The sequence below is a fragment of the Falco punctatus genome, assembly GCF_963210335.1.
Source record: "Falco punctatus genome assembly, chromosome: 7".
In the NCBI taxonomy this organism is placed as follows: Eukaryota; Metazoa; Chordata; class Aves; order Falconiformes; family Falconidae; genus Falco; species Falco punctatus.
This window is the reverse complement of record NC_137587.1, coordinates 69452447-69470515: the sequence shown is the minus strand read 5'-3', so window position 1 is coordinate 69470515 and position 18069 is coordinate 69452447. Positions and strand designations below refer to the sequence as shown.

Genomic DNA, 18069 nt, shown 5'->3' with positions numbered 1-18069 from the left:
GTTTTTGGGCAGAGCAAGGGCAGCGAGAGGAGCCTGCCCTGGTGGGCTGGAGCCTGTGAAATTCCAGTGTGCAGAACAAGGAGCCTCTGCAGCCGCAGAGGGGACTGCCCCCCCTTACCTTGTTCTCCCCACATGCTGTACCGTCAACGGCAGCGTCCAGCTTGGAGTGGCACGTGTTCCCCACCGTGCACCACAGTGTGTTGCAGACGCTCTGCAGAAAACATGGTTGCACAGGACACAGTTAGTGCACTGGCCGACCCATGCAAAGCCCCCCACCCGCAGGGAGCCCCTCCAAGCCACGCAAGCCCATGTTACGTCAGGGAGGACCCTGGCTTACATCCATGTCGTCGCAGAAGGTGGAGTAGGCACCGTACTGCAGCCGGCACTGGTGGCTCACGTCGTAGAGGACGCCCGGGGGCACCAGGGGGTAGTCCAGCACCTCCCGGGCAGGGGGGTCATCCAGGCACAGCCCCCAGCCCCGGCTGAAAGACAAAGGTCAGAGCAGCATCACCACCAGCCTGGCACACCCGTACAACGCTCCGGCAGCTGCTAATGGAGGAGCTGAGCATCTCAGTAATGCACACTCACTATGAGAGGTAATTAGCGTTTCTAGCTGATATGACCCTGGCTCTCCAATCAGCCCTGGAGCCGCTCCAGCATGCAGAGGGGCACGTGTGGGTACCTGCTTTTCAGGGTGGGTGCTCACTCCTGCAGCGATCACCCCACGGCCCCTGGGCATGGCAGGTTATGTGGAGGCAAAGGCAGCACCAGCTTCTCTGTGCAGCTGCTGGGTCGGTGCCTTGCACACTCCCCCTTTCGCGTCCGGGATGCCCCTCTCCCCCTGACAGAAAGCCAGAAATATCATTTTCCCTGGGAATAATCCCCTGGATTTGTGTTTTGTGAACAAGTCGTCAGCTCAGACCTCAGCTGGGACCCCGCTTCTGCCATTCAAGGCGAAGGGTTTCATCAAACAAACATCTCATTGCTGAGAAACAGATGCTGTCCCTGTGCTCGTACATCACGCTGACCCCAGAAACATCCCTGCGGACACCGCAACCTGTGTGCCAACTAAGAGAAATAAAGTAGATTGTCAGCGGCAAAACGCACTCACCCTCCTACTTGCCGCTACAAACAGTGCTCAAATTGTGCTGGACAGGCTGTCTTTAGAAAAAGAGATATTAAAACTGAGCTATCAAGGCAGCCGGTGGCAGGCAGCCAGGCTGCGGGAGCCGCAAGGGACGGTCCTGGCTGCCTCTCTCTGCTCCGAGTGCCTTTGCTACGGTATTTCACAAACACACAAGAAATTGTCACTAGTTTAGCTTTCAGTGTTGATTTAAACAAACTTGTTTCCAGCAAGGCAGTCTCTGGCGAGGGTTTCTCAGCAGATTAGATTACTTTGGCTTGTTGTGATTGGGAACAGGTCTAAATTAACTTGAAACAAGATTCCTTTTTAACCCAAACCAGCAACAGAGAAACAAGGGCCAGCAGCACGGGAGAGCTCCTGCTTTGGGGTACTGGAAGTGCCACAGGGCGATGACCAGCAGATGTGGCATCTCCTCCTCCCTTTCCCATTCCACCCCAGTGAGGTTCACACTGGACACCTGCAAACAGCTCACTTGGCTGGAGACAACCCCTTAAAATACCGTATGTTTTTACAAGCAGCTTCCCTGTTGGAAAAATCAGTAAACAGGTTGCTTTCAGCAGCCCAGGGGCTCTAAAGTCTCTGCTCCCAAGTTCACAACAGCGGGAGCATCCTGCCTCTCCCAGCCCGGCGGGGAGGGAAGGATCGCTGCGGGCGCTGCAGGGCTGAGCTGCGATGAATTAAGTGCGGAGAAGGCAGCTGGTCGCAGGATTGCGGTGCAGCCTGCTCCAGGCATACAGAGGCACTGCAGCTCTTTTTTTTTTTTTTTTTCTTTACCTGCTAGGTGGAAAACACTTCAAAGGAAGTTCTTTAAAAATGGAAAGAATGATATATTTACTGGGGAAAGTCCAGGCTTAAGCACTGGGCTACTGCATGAGCTACATGCATGATACCTGTGCTCCTTTGGACTAGTTCACCAACTGTCTGTTTGAGTACCAGCACATGGGTCCCTGCACATCACCCCAAAACCGCCCCCAACCCTCTCCTTGCCCTCTGCTACGCTTGTGGCACTTTCTGTCTTGCCCCAGTTTATGAGAGGTCTCCATCCCACTACGGGGAGTGATTTAGATTTGCTGTCAGCTTTCCAGTGCTGGGTTCACAATCTATTTCTTCATTAAATATTTTACAATCGTTCTACTGGTCTCTTCAACTCAGCCAAAACACATTACTGAGCCAGCAAAAATTGGGTAAGTTTCCCTTTGGCTTTGCAGCGATATGCAATAAACCACACTCTGCCATAAAAATGCACAGGGGTCTGTGCCGCGTCTGCCTGTTTCAGTCTGCTCATTAACAAGCCGGATGATGGAGTAGATGGTATGATGATTAAATCCCCATATGCGAGCAGGCTGGGAGGATCTGCAGATACGTTTGAGAGCAGGATTAAAATTCCAAAAGCTCTTGGAGAACTGGAGGAAGGGTCCAAAAACCCAGGATAGAATTCAATAAAAACAAAGGCGAGGATTGGAGCTTGGGAAGAACCAGCTGCGCAGCGAGGGGATCTGGCAGAAGTGGCAGAGCAGCGATGCAGCAGGCAGGGCTGCGTGCTGCCGGTGGAGCAGGGCGGCAAAGGCAGGGGAAGACCAGCCCTCCCCAGGCTCTGGGAAAGCAGGGAATCAGCTGGAAGGAGCCCACGGGAGGATGATGGAAAAAGACCTCCAGCACTGTGCAAAGAAGCTGAAAAACTGGTTGTCTGACCTAGAGAAAAGACCGAAGGGGGAGATGAGACAACCTGCAGCTGTGCCAAGGCTGCTGAGACGAAGGGAGGCTGCTCCGTGCTGCTGCACGCTGGCGGTGCAGGCAGGGCATCCGTGAGATACCAGAGCCCATCTTTCAAGGGCATTCCACCAGCTGGGCTGGGGAAGAGGTCACGTCACAGTGAGGGGTGGAGAGCAAAAAGCCTTACAGCACCTTCTGACTCCTCTGAGGATTCGAGGGAGAAAATCACGGGATGCCAGGGAGGGCTCATCTGGGGAGTGCTGCCACAACCCAGGGCTGACGGGATGCCCAGGTCCAGAGTGGTCCCTCTGCCTCAAGGAGCATCACTACCCGCCCTGTGCCAGCCTCCCCCATCAGCCTGAACGAGGGATGCTTGTTCCTGGGGGGACACAGCAGCCACAGCAGGGAGGTGATGTCTTCTTCCATTGCCACGGTGTGTCTGAGTGGACCCCAACCAACAGCCTTGCCAAGAGGGTCACCCAGCCGCGGCTGCACCCAGGGCCTCACCCACAGCACCGGGGCCGTGCCGCTGTTGATGACAGGAGTTATTTTCAGATGCTTAAACGTTTGGCAGCGCTTGTAAAATAACAATCTTTCCTAAGATAATAATCAATGTCTGAGAGGGCTGCTTTTTCCCCCCAAAAAACGTGAAGTTCCAAGCACACCCAGCAACCCCAGGTCAGAAGGGTCTCCTTTTCTGGCTCACTTCTTCCTGTTCTCCTGCCAGCACCGCATTATAACACACTCATGTCTGTGCTGGCAAGGGACCTCTCCCTCGCTTGGGCCATGTCGCAGCTGGTGAAAGACGCCTGCCGGGCTCTGCTCTGCTCTTAAGGAAGAGCTGCCCCTTCTAGGGGGAGCAGCAAGACCAAAACCCAACCAGAGAAGCATCCAGCTGCTCTTTTTCTTCCCCATCACATAGCAGCCCAAGGTCATGGCAAGCAGGAAATTCTTAATCCAAAAGTGAAGGTTAAAAGCAGAGGGCCAAGAACGCTGCAGATACGAGTGCGCTCCATTCCACCGAAAGCCGTAAATCAACAATAATTCATCCTGCATGGGGGCCAAGCCCACATCCCAGGCTGGGATTCAGAAATGGGAGCTCAGCCTCCCTGCCATGGAAATTCCGGTCCCTCGCCCAGCAATCCCCATTGCTGTTTCTTGCCGATGCTCTCACTGTTTTCTAACTTTCCTGTAGCAAGGAAGGAAAATGTTTCCCCAGTGCAAGCCACTGGCTGACAAATGTAAATCTCTGGGCCATGTTCCTAGGAACTTAATAACAACAGGCTGAAAAATCAGCCATGGGGTGCTAAAAATAAACAGATGCACAGAAGAATTTGGCTCGGTTTCATCCTCCTGCCTACAGGCAAACATCATCTGCCCCATGCAGAGCACCAAAGAAAACTGCACAGAGCATCGAAGAAAACCACTCTGGCTTTGTTTGTTCAAGCCACCATCCCTGTGCCAAACGCTCGTGCTGCTTCTCTGTTCAAGCCTCCATCCTTCACAGCATGGACCAAAGCAACCAAGTGGGGTAAAAGCATCCCCATGTGCCCTGGGGCTGACTACTGAGCGAAATCGGCTGCAGACCCAAGCCCTGAGCCACCCCAGCACCCCACGAGTGAGGAAGAAGAGGAAGGCAGGACTTACTCAAGGAATCGTGTGATGTACTCCCGGCTGCAGCGGGACCAGGTGAGTGGGGACGTGTCATACAGGAGCTGTGGAGACATGATGAAAGGTCTTTTCCCAACTGGCTCACAGTCATTGCTGCTTCCATCATGCTGAATCCCAAAACTGTGTAAGAGCACAGTCCCACAAAGGAGAGGTGAGCCGCACGCCGCTACAACCGCGCAGCCTCTCTGCTTTCCAGCACAATGACACGCGACGCCAGACATCGCAGAGCATCCCAGCTCCACGTGGACTCAGTCATTAACAGGACCGGGGGACCTGGCTGTGTGGGACACTTAAGTGATACCAGGGACATCGCCCTGAACTTTGTCCCATGCTTTTATTTCAGCTTTCTTACTGAAAAATCAGCCAAGAAAAAAGTAATGAGGATACTGACCAAGATCAAGTGAATTAAGCTACCCGGGTACGTGTTTTTACCATGCAACCATAATAGAACCATAGTTCTACTATGAACTATAATGTTCAAATGATCTTGTCAAAATTCAATTGAAATCAGGGCAAGCAAAATTGCTGATTCTAGACACAAATTCTATTTTAAAACTTCTTAATGGGCAACCCTCTTCTCCAAAACTTTCAGCATCAGCAACACGGGGTAATACACAATTGCAATTTGTCCAGGTTGCCTTGGGTTACATGATTTTCCTTAAACCTGGGGCAACCCAAAGCTTAACTCTGAAAAGGAATTCCCGGGGTAAGTTCTCGCAGGTACAGAGGACGGTTTGCACCAGCGAGGAACCGCTTGGCAATCTTCTCCCAACTTCCACCCGCGCTTTGTCAAGCCCTGACTGAGCAGCGCAGAGGACAGAGGTCAGAGGAGAGGAGGAGGAAGCCGGTGGTACCTGTGTCCGAGCTCGTGGGCCACAGTGAAGGCCAGGGGCAGTCCCGTGTCCTCGTTGATGTTGCAGCTCCTGTGGGGCTGGCACATCCCTGCCACGTGGGACAGACCCAGGGTCTCACAGGGTCTGTTCATCGCTGCACAGATGTCCTTCCTTGGGCGATGGAGACAACGAACACACAGACACAGAGCAAAGAGGCGGTTTGAAAGCGGCAGGATCCACCACGAGAAGGAGCACAGGACATGTCCCAGCCCACAGAGGAAGACACAGGGACACCGGCCAAACAGAAGTGAGAATGGAGACATCCAACATCTTTCCACAATGGAAAGATTTATGACCTTTCCTTTCCTCTTTACTCTCCCAGTAGCCCCGGCTCGTTATTAAACCTGATTAATGGGAACTGCTAGCCAGCTTGGCTATGCTTATTCCATTGTATAAATAAAGCTGATGCTGGGAATAATTAAGCAATTACTACATTGCTGGGGGAAGCACATCTCAGGGGTGCTGTGGTCCAGGGCAGAGGAGCTCCAGCCACCCAGGAGGAGCAACTCCTTTGAAATACACAACCTGAAGTGCCTTGTTCCTGCTACAAAGCAAACTTCCTAAAGGAGATAAAACTGTTGTGGGTTGTGAATCATCACACAAACCACCACGATACTGCCAACAGCCAAGGCACTGCAGCTTGACACCATCAAACTACGTTTTGACTGCAAGGTATATAAACTTGGCCAGAGGCATGAGTTCCTGTGAGCTTCATGGGAGGTCAGGGGCTTTCTCAGAGGCTCCTCTGCCAATCCCAGCATTAGCCTCCAAGGGAAAAAGGAGGGTTAATCCCTGTGTACATCCCCTGGGAGGATCCAGCCATTCTGGGGCTTGGCAATAGAGCCATGATGAAAACCTGGTTTGGAAACCTCAGCTGCTAGTCAACCGGGAGCTGTCTCCAGGTTTAAACCTGAGATTTGAGACCAGTTCCAGCCATTGGGACCAGGTTATCTTCAGATTTCATGTTACATACCCTATGCATAGGGGTCCAGGCAGGGCTCGGGCATAAGAGTGAGATTTCAACCACTCCTACTGAGATGCTCCCCTGGCTGCCCATCTGCCTGCAGCGGACAGGCTTGTTTCTAGCTGCCAGCGTAGCATCTACAGCATAAAATCAGCTCATGGGCACGATACCTTGTGAGCAGGACTGCGACATCATGATGCAGGGGATGGGAATCTCCTTTAACGTTGATGCTCTTCTGCCACTTGCAAAAGCTTCTCAAGGTGTTGTCTGCGTGGTGGGAGATTTTCAGATCCTCCTGCCAACATCATTAAAAGTCTGCGGTCATATTGCTGCTGGATCTGTCGGGTTTTTGGGATGCAGGGGGGAAGGGTCTGATCTCAGACACATCAGAATGGAATCGGGAGTAACTGCCATCCAGACGGAATTACTCCGTATTTATAGGTTGTAGGCTGGGCGGGAGTACAGCCCTTTTCTGCTTTCTTTTCATCTATGAGTCAACCAAAACATTAAATCATCTGGTAATGGGGGTTAAGAAACACTGTGGGCGAATATCCCATCCTGGCTGATGGTGAAGGATGCAGCTGGGGAGCCCGTCTGAGCGGCGTCAGGCTCCCTGCGAGCCACCGCTGCAGCTGGGAGCACAAACAAGTCCCAGCTACCAGTGCTGATGCTGCGTTATCATAAATTATTACAAGAATCGGACCCCGCAGCTCCTCTGACCACACCATTCCCTGGACTTTACCAGGGCTGTAGCCCATGCAGAAGTCAAGGCAGCAAGGCACAGGCACCCGCGTTTATCTTACACAGCTTCATCTGGGCCAAAAAGGCAGCACAAGAGAAAGCTTACGGGCTTCCAAGGGCAGCTCCCCGTGCGCCCCAGCCTGGCTGCCAGGACGGCGCGTGAGTCACCCTGTTTTCTTTTTACCTCTTCATCCTCCAGCAGGATGAGTCGCACTATCGCAATGTTGATGGGGTTCCCAATGCTGGCGTGGTGGAACAGTCCCGCCACCTGCAACAGGCACAAGCCAAAGAAATAAAGCACCCCCCCAAAAAAAAAACCCTTGCCCTGCAATGCTGCTGCTAGTAAGTACATCTGCAGGGGAACACAAGCTCGAGGGGAAGCTACTGAAGGTTGTTGACAACATCTCGGGGAATTCCCCCAAATGAAAGACAAGATCAGAAGCAGACCTGGACTAAAGCGTTCAGAGTGTGATGACATCCACTTAAAGTTGATATAATCTGTGTAGCACATTAAAACTCAACCAGAAACGCCCCGGGGAACACCTCTGTTTTCACTCCTAATAGATGTTTAACACCTCAAAAGGAAACCTGAGCTCTCCGGGTGTCTTCACCGACTCCCAGAACCCCAGGGATGTTACCCTGAGCTCCTCTGCCCAAACCCACCTTCTTCTGGCCGTCAGCCAAAGCCCTCCTCTGAAATGCAAATAGGTGCTACCCTGGCAGCCCAAGAGTCAACAGACTGAGCCAACTCATGCTGTTACGGCACCAGCATCCACCCACCCTGGCCAGATTCCCAATGGAGCCCACCACAATCTTCTCTTAACTGTTCTCAGTGGCACCTTCGCAGGAAAGTCATCCACGTCCCTCCTGCTAACCAGGCTAGTGCCGGCACTGGCTCCATCGGCAGCCGCCCTGGGATGCTCCATCGGCAGGCACGGCCAGCCCTGAGTTCGAGGGAGTCTGAGCCAAATCTCCCACGTCCCTGCAGGTCTCTCCTCCTGCAAGGAGGTTTCCTTATCACGAAGAGGGTGGTGGGTGGCCCTCGGGCAAGCTTCAGGGTGGTTCCAGCTTCAGCTGCATCCCCATGCCCAAGCTGCCCGCATGCCTGCCTGGGGAGAGCTGCGGTGGCACAACCGTGGGCAGCACCCACCACCTCCCATCCCTGGAGCACCTCTGCCTTGGGGGATCTCCCTGGGAGGCCAAGTTATCCATCCCCATGGAGGGAAGGATGAGGGAACAGCCCTTGAGCGCCATGGGGAAGGTGAAACCACTGCGGGCTGAGCTGCTCCCGCCTGCACGGAGATTTTGGCCTCAGGGCTGCTGACACCGACCCATCCTCCCGTGGTGCACCGAGCACTGAGCAATGCAGAAAAGTCAACATGCGGGTGGGAACAGCCTGTCTGAGAGGTTGCTGAGGTCCCACCAGGGATGAGTCCTGGCAAGCCCAGCAGTCTTTATGTCTCATAGCTGCGTCCCCGGGGACCAGGCGGCTCTGCCATTGAGAGGACCAGGACTCACCATGTTCATCACGGTCAGCACGTACTTCTCTATGTTCTCACTCCCATGGTATTCTATCATCTTGGTGTCTGCCACCACCAGCGTTTCCACCCACTTCTCCTTGCTGATGGAGCGCTGCTTTATTCTTCTCTTCCTGTGCTGCTTCTGTTCCCATCGTTCCCTTCGCTTCTCAGACCTCTCCAGGCTTTCCTCAGAATCTGAGGGATTAATGGGGGAAAAAGAAATTTTTTTGTAAAACGTGTTCACCTTTGGTAAAATATCATCAAGGGCTTTTTATTTTTTTCATTTAAAGAAATAACCTTTAGCTGCTGAGGAGGCTCCACACTTAGACACCTAACCTATGTGTATGTTGTTGTGCTGTACGTTCTAAAAAAATCATTGGGGGGTTGAAGACACTGACCTCAACATTAGCATGATAGAAAAATAAATAAATAAAGCATTTGAAGTAATTTCTTTGACTGGAACAGGGTCTGCAATATTCCATGAGGAACACGGAGCCTCCCAGAGCAGAGCGCTTAGGGTTCGCGTTGACATAGGAATTTAGAGGCGACCCTGCAGAGATGCTTGAGCACACGCCACTGAGAAACAACCCTGGTGGCTCAACATTTCTGATTACCATCACAAATCTGTATTTTGCAGGGAGAGATGGCTCCCCAACATGATAAACTCTGCGCCCTCAAAGCTGGACTGATGTCTTGAGCCAAATCCCAAGGATCGTCGGTGTCCTGGGCAAGACCATGACACCGCAGGACTGCACAGATTTCCTCGGCTGCATGGAGGCTGAACTCTGCTCCTTCCCAGGGAGAAACAACAGGAACATTCACTGGGCTGAAAAGAGTCCGGAGGCGGACAAGAGCTCGGACGCTCCTCACGCAACCCAGCAACTGGGAATTCTCAAGCAGAGACTTTTCCTGTGACATTGCTCCAAGATCATGGTCAGGGTCAGCCCCAAGCTGGGTAAAGGCTTTGCAAACCACATCCCACACAGTGGGAATTGCCTTTACGACCAGTTTCTAAGGGCTCAGCCTTACTTTGCTAACAATGGACTTTTACATTTTGTGGACTACACTGTACGTTAGCTGTGAAAGAGTGTTTTATCCCCCAGCCTGAAAAATCCCAAGTATCTGGATAATTTGATGAATTGCTAATACCGCTGTGACAGTTTAATCGAAACAGCTTCCTTGGAGCTTGCTTCCATTGTGTCCTTTGCTGCTAAGCTTCCAGCTGGGACGTGAAGGTACTGCAGAGGGCTCCTGGGATCCCAGGGAGGGCTTGCGTGGCATTTTCCCTTTGAGATCCCTCTTAAACACCCACCCAGCTGTACACACAGGCAGCACTGTGGACTGACAGAAGCTAAATAACACCTAACAGCCTAACACCATCTGGCCGTGTGGTGTTTTGCAAAGAAAACCAGCAATACCTCGGTACAACATGAAAGGCTTGCAGTAATTAAAATCCTACAGACTTTTGGTTCCCTTTCCAGGGCACACACATCACATCCACTGTGCCAGCCCACAGTGCAGTAGAGAGCCACACGCATTACACACGGGCCACTTACACCCGGTGAAATTCATTTACAAGGACTAGAGTTCAAAGTCTAGAAGGAGCATTAGGATTATTATCAAAGATTAAATAATTAATTCAGATTAACAGAAGAAGCCTGAAGATAACCTGATAGAGAAAAAAACCCCACGTTTCTGTAAGCAGAGCACTGTAGGAAATATGCAATACAAGATGCACGGCCTGGAAGGTGAAGTTTCGCTGATGCAGATGAGGAGTAAAGTGCCGGTGAGCTGCTGGGGATGCACAGAATCCCTCATTACTTAAAATCTTGGGTTTGGAAGTTTATCCAACCCATCTGCTCTAGACAGAGGAGAAGGAACCGGCATGCACCCTCTGCCCTGCAGCAGAGAGACTCCCGGGCAGTGACCGGGTTTCACTCCCAAAGTCCAATGCCCCAGCAGGTCAGAAACTGATCTTTGCAAGGAAATGAAAACAAATACTCAGTCTCCACATCACGGGATGCTTGCAGCAGGGCTGGGAGGAAAAGACGAGAGCGAGAGGCCCAAGGATTGGCAGGCATTGAGTCATGCAAGTGAGAAACATAAGAAAATACAGAAAAATTGGCAGGAGAAAAAGAAAAAAAAATCCCCAGACTTCTTTCTACAGTGATTCCTGTGACTTGTGGGCTCCAGTCACTAATGTCACAAACCCGCCGCCTGGCACTGGGCAAGCAATCCTGACCAGCAATTTGAACAAGCCTTCCCATAATAAGAATGCTTGTGGGAACGGCTGCACGGGCACCCCTGGGGCTTTCCCCCAGCGAGCAGCTCCAGCCCATGGGACACTCAGCCACCAGCAGCACCGCTGGCCACACACCTCCCACGCCACGTGCCACCCCACAGGCACCGCACAGCCCACGCTCCGTCCCCTCCCCGCTGCTGGCTCAGTCTTTCGGTCCGAGGGTTTTCTTTCTTGCCAGCCTACGTGGCGAGAGGGACCTCCAGCCCAACTTGCCAAGCTCAATCTAAGGGCAATCCGTGTCATTGATGGATGCTGGGAGATCGAGGCAGCAGCTGGATGCCACGTTTTAAGACTAACGAGTCTGCAGAGGCAACACAGCGGACTAAAGCTTGGACCTGCTCCTTTCCCCTTTCTACGATGTGCTTCGTGCAGACCGTGGGCCCCAGCTGGTACCAGCTCATTGCAAAATGCAAGATGAAGGGGACAATACCTTGCACACCACAGGTTTCCCGTGAAGCTGGTGGCCTGCTGTCTTGCTCTGCCCCATGCTCAGACACCTGGCGCTTGTATATCCTGTGGGGCTGTGCTGCTCCATCCTCCTGAAAGCTGGTGGCCACTGGTTCGATGAAATAGTCCTCGTTCATGAGCTGAAACACGCCTTTCTGGCAGGGAGAGATAAAGTTGTCACCATGAAGCCAGCTGTGTCTAGCACAGACTCACAATGAAGAACCTGGGAATGGGAGAGGGTTTGCAAAATTTTCCAGGAAGAAATAGGTCTTCTCTAAATAAACTGTTTTTATGGATATTTTGAGCTCTAAACTCCCAGACAAAAGAGTCCGCATGGAGTGATCATGAAGAAAGCAAAAAGCTAAAGAGACCCCATCACAAAGTGCAGACAGGTGATGACCCCAATGGGTGTCAGGGACTGCAGGGATGCTGAGATGGAGAAACGTCTCCTCCAGAGCACACTAGGAACAGGCACACAAAGGGTCTCAGACTGTGCTCCCACCACCTCGCCCCAACCTTCCTGGAGCCACTGTGGGGAGTCCGGGCAGACAGCCCAACGGATGGCTTAGTGCAACACTGGTGTTTGGAGCACGTGTTGCACAAACGGAGGTGTTTTCCCGAGGATATCCTCATCTGATGCAGCCCATTGCTGCTGGCCTTTTGCACTGCCTAAGCGCCACCACTGTGAACCATCGGGTTACAGACTTCCCCCAGAAAACCTCCAGGGAAAAGGAGGAGGAACCTGCAGGAGCACTCGGGCATGGCAGGAACTCCAGCTGAAGAAAGTCAGTCCCAGGACAAAGAGCACGGCCCCTCCATGCAACAACAGAAGGACACTTTACCGGCATCTCTCCTTTTGCAGGAAACAACACCCTGAAACTTTCTTTGGTTTATTACGACCCCCCTGACCTGGCCCAGCTGCCACACGCCGTTACGGACTCGCCCAGGGCTCCCCAGCCTCCCGCTGCATCTCAAGAACAAAGAGCTGCACGGGAAGCTCTCGGATGGGCAGCTCTATCCCAAGGAATGGGAGCTTCTGCGCTCATTCAGCCAGACAGGGCGCTGCCGTGAGCAGCGTTTTGTAAATTTATTTTGCACCATAAGGCGACTCCATCGGCTCGTGGTTGCCTCAGAGCAGCCTTACGGTGCCCAGAGCAGGCTGAGTGTCTACGCTCTCTCGGGAGCCTGCTCGTGCTCAGCTTTGCCTCCCGTGCTGTTGCTCTGACACGTTTAGTACTTTCCCACCCCAGGACAGGGCAGGGACAAAGTGAGAAGATCAAAACATGCCCCTACAACTCTTTCTAGTGTTTCCGAGACAGAACAGCGCTTAGGCTACTAGTGATGCTTTCTCACCGCTCATGCCGGGGAAGGGTAAACAGCTTCCTCCCTAATTAACTCCTTGCAAACGTAAAATAACACGGAGGAAACAGCATGGGGATGGGGAAGGAAAGGAAGGGGCCCACCGATATGCCCCCTTCTCTGTTTCCTGATGCAGGTTATTCTGAGCCGGGAAGGGAACAGAGATCACTGCCCCAGCTGAGATCTGCCCGGGGGCCACGTTTTGTCACCAACTGGCTCTGCGGTAGCACCGAGCAGCACTTGCTGCCCAGGGGAAGGTCCAGTTCCCTCCGTTTAAAACACACCTGGTTAACCTTTCTGCACTTTGCGTGTCCCAGTTCATCCCAGTAAGTGGTGCCAGCATCCCTAACCCCTGTCTCCTACTCCTTCACCATGGTCTGCAACAAGAGTGAGAAACAGCCTTGAAGAGGATGAAATTGCTCTGGCAAAACTACCCAAGAGAGAGTGGAGCCCAGCTCTTACAACTCTATTTTAAAATCGTTGAGAGGAGGAATTTAAAGCCTTACAGTAGCACTGTAAGAAAGGTGAAGCCTGGTCACAGGAACAGGGAACTCGGAGGCTGGCCAAGGGTGTCACACAAGGCACAATTACTACGTGCTACACCGGTAACGAACGTCGGAGCAGCGGCTGCACCGACAGCGGCGGGGAACTCAGCCCTTCGAGGCGCTGATGCGACTCAGTTCAACGCGTGAGGCAGCCACAAGCAAGAATTTTGCGACAGCCCATCCGTACCTTACAGCTGGGAACGGCAGAGTGCAGCAAGGCTGGGCTTGAAATGTACGGTATCAGCACCGTATTACATGTGTAAATGTAATATACTGCCCTAGCCTATAGCTCTGCGCTTTCCCACACCAGTAGCATGCTCCTTGTTTACACCCTGAAATACCAGCCATGCTTACAAGCGGTGTATGAGTAATTCCCTGTAATGAAGCCGTAGTTCAGAACACACTTTACTTTCCATAATTATCACAAGACACGCAGCACGTTGCTAAGTGCACTTCTCTGTGGTTTACTATCTATCTGACAAAAAGCCACAGTCGTTTTAAGACTGAGTGGAGAACGTTTAAAGCAACTTCAGGCGGAGTTTTGCTCACCCCTCGCAGTTTATGGGCTGCAGACCCTCTCGCAACGTCACGCTGCTGCCTTTTGTGAGCTAACAATTTTTTCTGCTTCTTAAAAAATAACACTAATCCAGAGCACTTGCACGACACTGATCATTCTCCACACACTTTGCAGACCTTAATGATGGGGTTCACCAAACACCACTATGAAACGGGTGTTTTCAGGTGACACATTATGTGGATGGCAAATTATTTAACGAGTAACTTCTTTTTCTGCTTTCCCACCTCTAGTTACTTCACAAAGAGAAGTTTAATTCTCTTAACCAGAACATATTTAAAACGTCCTGGGTGAACATCCTTCAGCCCATTCACTACTAGCAGCTTGGTTTTGCCTGACTTGCACTGCAAGACTGGATTTCTAAGTCTGACAGCAGATTTCAGCTCACTGGCAGAATGAGGCCACACAAATTTTTGCAGAACCATCATGTATTACTGGGGTGTCCCCGTGCAAATATGCATTCACGGGCATTTGCAACACTTTCTACTCCTGTGTACACCGCAGCCATCATACAAATGTTCACAGAAAAAGGAAACAAAAAGTTGTAGGTTCCTCCCAGGTGCATCAGTCTATTTTTTTATCTGAATGATGGGTTTGGCTATTTTGTGCAGCCTTCACCCCCCTGGAGATACGAAGTGCAGCGGTGAACAGCAAATGACCACATGAATTAAAGCTCCTGCAGATCTGGCCCTGGGTTACAGCTGCTTGGCACAAGCTCCTTCAACAGGCTGTGAAACAAATTAGCCCTCAAGAACTCCCTTGCAGAGGATCATACACATAGGGGTCTGCTCCAGCCTGCCTTTTCCTCCTTTGTAAATCCTCATCCTGATGGTGGTTTTTTCAGAGCATCTTCAATTCTGGGTCCCGAGCCAGTCACTTCACCATTAATCATCACCAGCTCCCACTCAAAATGAGTGAAATTTAGAATCCAAACGCCAGATATGCACATTTTAACCTGTGTTAGGGTTCCAAACACACCTAGCTGCTGCTAAATTTGGTAGGAAAAAGAGCAACCAACACCCTCCAGGACATGCCCAGCTCCTCTCCTGCCAGTCCTGCCCCACCATCCACCACGGTGGGGAAGCTCTGAGCTCTCGCGGCTTCAGGTGACAGAGGGGCAGCAGTGATGCTCCCCACCGCATGCCCATGCACCACGCTCTGCTCTGCCCAAAACGCAGCAGCACGCTCTTGCACCTCCAAAGGCAGCGATTTGGGTGGCCTCTGCAGAGCTGCCATTTAAAAGCCACCTTGCTCTACCGGGCTAACTCTGCATACAGACACACACTGCTTTTATTTAAACACAGGAAGGTTTAAATGCAAACACGGCCCCCAGCTGCACAAAGCCACCTGCGGCAGCCAGCAGAACAAGGAGCCGATGGAGTTATCGTCCCTCCAAACGCAGAAATGCTGAGCACGAGCACTGCTGCTCATCCCCCCCTCTGCCCTGCGCTGGGGACGTGGGGGGCTTTCCTGGGATCAGCAGCCCCTGTGAAGAGGAATCCCCCACCCCCCGCCCCCCCCTGCTACACCCAGTGTCCCCAGGGAAACCCAGCACCTCTGTCACCCCGAGCAGGGGCTGTGGCAACAGGGGTCTGCACATCCCAGTTGTGCAGCAACACTTCTGCAACGCCCCAGGAGGATTTAAACCCTGCGGGGAGCTGGTACCCACGCTAGCTAGATGCCACCGCACGCAGGTACAGACAGCGATGCTCGATGCTCACGTCCTGAATTTGCCTTGCTGAGTGCCAGCACCACAGTCTTACTTGTGAAAGTCACTTTGCCTTTCAGCAAAACTTATATTCTGACAGGTCACTACCACCTTCAAAAGTATTTGCAGCAGAATAAGGCAGCGGAGGTGCTCACAAAACGTAAACACTACACACGAGCTGCGTTACCACCAGTACCGCCAGGCTCCGCACACCTCGTTCTCAGATCCTTTTCTCATAATCCTACGTTTATGTACTAGGAGGTGGAGGCGATACGAGAGTTGCTGTCTTTGGGAGTCTGGACACAAACAAGTAAACCAAGTCCCGGAGAATTCCCAAACTACTGGAATCCATGGGAAATTTACATTGAGCTCATCCACGGCCGCATCAAACCTACGCGATGAGACCCTGACCCTGCTGCTGTTGGGAGGAGTTTTGCTATCGCTTTCAAGCAGAAAAAAGGATTTTATACAGCTTCTGCTCTTTCCTTATCGATTAAAGCCCTCCGTACTTACCAGGCCATCGCAGGTGCTGAGCGCGGCCAGCCCTCCCTCCTGCGCCTGGCTCCGCACCTCCCCGATCATATGGCAGGAGCGGGATGCTCGGGGCTGGATCTTGGCGTTGGCGATACCCCCGTATCGCCGCTCGCTGACGAAGCCGGGCGCCAGGAGGTTGTTGTTCAGGCTCAGGTTGAATTTCAGGGCTTCGCCTTTGTAGTGCAGTTCATAGAAGGCAAGAAACTTGCTCCTGGAGGAAGGAGACCTTCGGTGAAGCACTCGGTGGGACAAATCGTAGGACAGGAACGATCCACTCTCGTCAACCTTGATGGGATGAACGATGTCGCCGCTGGAGTACGGCGGAGCCGGCTCTGGGAAGAAAGGGGTTCAGGGGTTAGCGTTACTTAGGGTTCATCGCCTCTCCCCCTCCCACCCTTCAGTTGGATGCTGAGCTCCCGGGGCAGCCCGCTGGGGTCAGGCACCCCAGCACCAGTTGGGTCTGGGAACTGGTGTCCGCAGCCGCCGCGGGGGGCACGGAGCAGGGGAGGGCAGGGACCCCACAAGTGTGCGGTGCACGGGCCCCCCTGGCTGCCCCTCCTGCGCTCGGGGGCCAGGGCTGGGATCTGCCCCGGGGGAAGGTTAAGGGCAGGGGTAGGGGCAGGGAGGGAGGGATGGAGGGGGGTGGGGGGTCGTGCAGCCCCGGAGCCCTGCTCCGCCCGTCGCTGGCCCCGGTTTCCAGCCACGCGCTCCCGCTGGTTAATTACAGCTGCCGGTAAAGCAAACAAAAACAAAGACAAAATACCCCCCACCCCCCCCGCAAAACCACCCCAAATCCCACTTCTGAAACGGTGGTCGGCAGCCGCCTCTGGGGGCAAAGCCCCCCCCGGACCCCCGCACCCCTGGGCTGCCCCGGCTGCGTGCGCAGCGCTGCGGCCGCGGGGCACCGGGGGGACCCGGGGGTGCCGGTGTGGGAGCCCAGGGGCGCAGCCCTGCCCAGCCCGCCGGAGCCGCGGGACGAGCCCAGCGCGGGGGCTGCAGCAGCGGGGGGCACCGGGCTGCCCGGCTCCCGCACCCCCCCGCCCCCCGCCCCGCGGACCTGTCCGCGCAGTCCCTCCGCCCGCCTGCGCGCCCGCGGCCAGCGCCAGCACGGCGGCGGCGAGGGGCAGGAAGCCGGCCGGGGCCGGCATGGGTGCGGGCGGCGGGCGGCTCAGCGCGGCATGCCGGCAGGGGTGCCGGCGGCGGCGGCCGCGGCGGGCGGGACTCCGCGCCTGCGGAGGGGCGCGGGCTGGGCCGGGCCGGGCCGCGCGCGCCGCCCGGCACCGGGGCGGCACCATGGCTCCCCCTGGCGGCCGCGGGGAGCAGTGCCGCCGGTACCCGCGCAGCGGGGCTGGTGCGATTTCAGCGGTAAATGAGAAAAGGGGCTTTGCCGAGGCTCCGCGCCCAGAGCCGGGGCTGAGGGTTGCCCTTGTTGCGCTTTTTTCTATTTATTTTTTTTCCAGGTAAAACGAGTGGGAAACACTAATTTTTTTGTTATTTTGGATAATTTGATGTCGTTTCAATAACTCCCCGGAGGCTGCTCACCGTCTTGACAATCCCGGAGCTTTCCTGGAGCAGCTGTGTCTGCTGTCGCTCCGCTTCTGCCGGCCTTGGAGAAGGTTAGTATGTTTTAATTTAACTGATAGTGTTCGGTATACAAATGAGCTGGGGCGGTGCGGCCGCGCGAGTTACCCCTAGTGGCCATAGTGGGGAGCGCGCAGAGCGCGGTGGGGGGCGCTGTTGAGTCTGTTGGTGAGCGACTGTTACTAGCGGCGCCCGGCTAGCTCAGTCGGTAGAGCATGGGACTCTTAATCCCAGGGTCGTGGGTTCGAGCCCCACGTTGGGCGCATGACTTTTGCTCTTCCTCCCGCTCATTATTTTTTTCTTTTTTTTTCTTCTTCTTCCACTCGCGCTCCTCATAGCCAACACGCGAGAACCAATCCTACATTTTACCCGC

General features: G+C 53.7%; 1 protein-coding gene across 1 annotated transcript in view; it reads right to left on the bottom strand.

Moving 5' to 3' along the window:
- Positions 1-18053, bottom strand: part of ADAMTS7 (ADAM metallopeptidase with thrombospondin type 1 motif 7) — a 51575-nt gene extending 33522 nt beyond the window's left edge. The window contains exons 1-10 of the mRNA XM_080394993.1: positions 17173-18053; positions 16095-16447; positions 11379-11550; positions 8645-8841; positions 7311-7394; positions 6556-6680; positions 5383-5532; positions 4505-4648; positions 338-482; positions 119-211 (exon numbers count right to left, since the gene is read on the bottom strand). Of these exons, the coding sequence (XP_080251119.1) occupies positions 119-211; positions 338-482; positions 4505-4648; positions 5383-5532; positions 6556-6680; positions 7311-7394; positions 8645-8841; positions 11379-11550; positions 16095-16447; positions 17173-17410 (1701 nt within the window). The 5' untranslated portion in view covers positions 17411-18053. The remainder of the gene's footprint in view (positions 1-118; positions 212-337; positions 483-4504; positions 4649-5382; positions 5533-6555; positions 6681-7310; positions 7395-8644; positions 8842-11378; positions 11551-16094; positions 16448-17172) is intronic.
- Between the last annotated feature and the right edge of the window lie 16 nt (positions 18054-18069).